Raw genomic sequence first — 1,775 nt, 5'->3', positions numbered from 1 at the left:
CAGAGCCCGACGTGGGGATTGAACCCATGAACTGTGAGATCATGACCTGGGCCAAAGGTGGAAGCTTAACTGACTAAACCACCCAGGTGCTCCCTTAGTTACTATTTTTAACATTGGAGAAACTTGAATTCAAGTTTTGCATGAAGGTTATTTGTAACATGTAAAAAGCAATATGGGTATCAGCTGAAGGCTTAGAAGCAATAATAAACATATAGGTTGATGCCACAGAGAAACAGCCTTTTTATATGGATATTTTACTTATCTTGGATCTTTTCCACAAACTGCCATCCTTGCTGAGTCGTTTTGCCCGATCTCCATTGGAATTGAAAGAACAAATATGGAAAAATCATGTCTGAAAGCAGGAAACTTTCTCGAGTTTCCACCTAGGAGTTTCTACTCTCTGCATGGATCCTTCTTTCCTCTCTGTCTTAAAAACTCCCCGGTTACGGATGTCCCATCTGGTGCCCGAAATTCTAGTGTCTTCTGCATGTCTGCAATGCCTGAGTCAGTGAGGCAGCACATCCTTGCGACCTCCCAGCCTCCACAATGCTGCCTTCATCTCTTTGTTGCGGAGCGTGTAGACGATGGGGTTAAGCAAGGGGGTGATGACAGTGTAGAAGACGGCGACCACTCCATCCAGTGGTTCCTGAGAGCCAGGGCGAAGGTAAATGAAGGTGCAGGGCACATAGTAAACAATGACAACAGTGAGGTGGGCAGCACAGGTGGAGAAGGCATTGCGGCGCCCATCAGCGGACTGGATTCGCAGGATGGCAGCCACTATATACCCATAGGAAGTGAGGATGAGCATGAAGCAGGTGAGGGCCAAGAACCCAATGTCCACAAAGGTGACCAGCTCATTGACGGTGATGTCAGCACAGGCTAGACGCAGCATGGCGGGAATGTCACAGAAGAAGTAGTCTACCTGGTTTGGGCCACAGAAGGGCAGCCGGAATATGAAGCTTGTTTGGAAAAGTGAGTGGAGGGTACCTCCCAGCCAGGTGCCCAAAGCCAGGTAATTACAGACGTTCCGGGTCATGATGGTGGCATAATGTAAAGGCTTACAGATGGCCAAGAAGCGATCATAAGCCATGAGCGTGTAAAGGAAGCACTCAGTACAGCCCAGGAAATGGAAAGAAAAGAGTTGGATTACACAGCCTCCAAAGGAGATGACCCTGCTATCCAAGACAAAGCCAGCTAGCATCTTGGGGACAATGGCAGAGGAAACGGTCATGTCCAAGAAGGAGAGATGACACAGGAACCAGTACATGGGGCGGTGGAGCCGGGTGTCCACCAAGACGGTGAAGATGATGAGCCCGTTGCCAGAGACAGTGAGGGCATAGATGACCAGGAAAGCCAGGAAGAGCGGCACCCCGAGCTGCGGTGGGTGGTGCAGGCCCACCAAAATGAAGTGAGACACAGAAGTCTGGTTTCCACTGTGCATTTCCTTGCTGTTCACATCTGCTAGAAGAAGTAGCAGAAAGGAGAGCTCAAGGCCCTTTAGATTCTCTAGGCATGGAACACATATCCTGTGCTGTTCCCAAACACGGACAGAGAAGGGTCTCAGAAAGACATCTCAGAAAGAGAGATTATGCCCTAGCTCTTGTTCTCAATCATTCTGTAATCCCACCCCCAACCACCCCTCACGCCCACCTACCTGCCCAACCCTTGATTTTGGGATTCTGCTGGGTTCCATGGGGTAACTGTTTTGTCCAAGTTTAAAACCTATGTAACAGATTATCTGTATGTAATTCGGGAGAGTGAAGGAAGGAAAGACC

General features: G+C 49.0%; 1 protein-coding gene across 1 annotated transcript; it reads right to left on the bottom strand.

The window, feature by feature from the left end:
• Positions 1-505: 505 nt before the first annotated feature.
• OR10G6 (olfactory receptor family 10 subfamily G member 6) lies at positions 506-1,441 on the bottom strand. The gene has a single exon (XM_025928516.2). It carries the CDS (start codon positions 1,439-1,441, stop codon positions 506-508), a length of 936 nt encoding a protein of 311 aa, XP_025784301.1.
• Between the last annotated feature and the right edge of the window lie 334 nt (positions 1,442-1,775).

Source organism: Puma concolor, chromosome D1 (genome assembly GCF_028749965.1).
Source record: "Puma concolor isolate L17-30 chromosome D1, mPumCon1.1.hap2, whole genome shotgun sequence".
Taxonomy (NCBI): domain Eukaryota; kingdom Metazoa; phylum Chordata; class Mammalia; order Carnivora; family Felidae; genus Puma; species Puma concolor.
This window is presented reverse-complemented; position numbering and strand designations above follow the sequence as displayed.

Bases quoted from the DNA above. Each gene is read 5' to 3' on its own strand.
- OR10G6 (XM_025928516.2), bottom strand. From the start codon at position 1,441: ATGCACAGTGGAAACCAGACTTCTGTGTCTCACTTCATTTTGGTGGGC.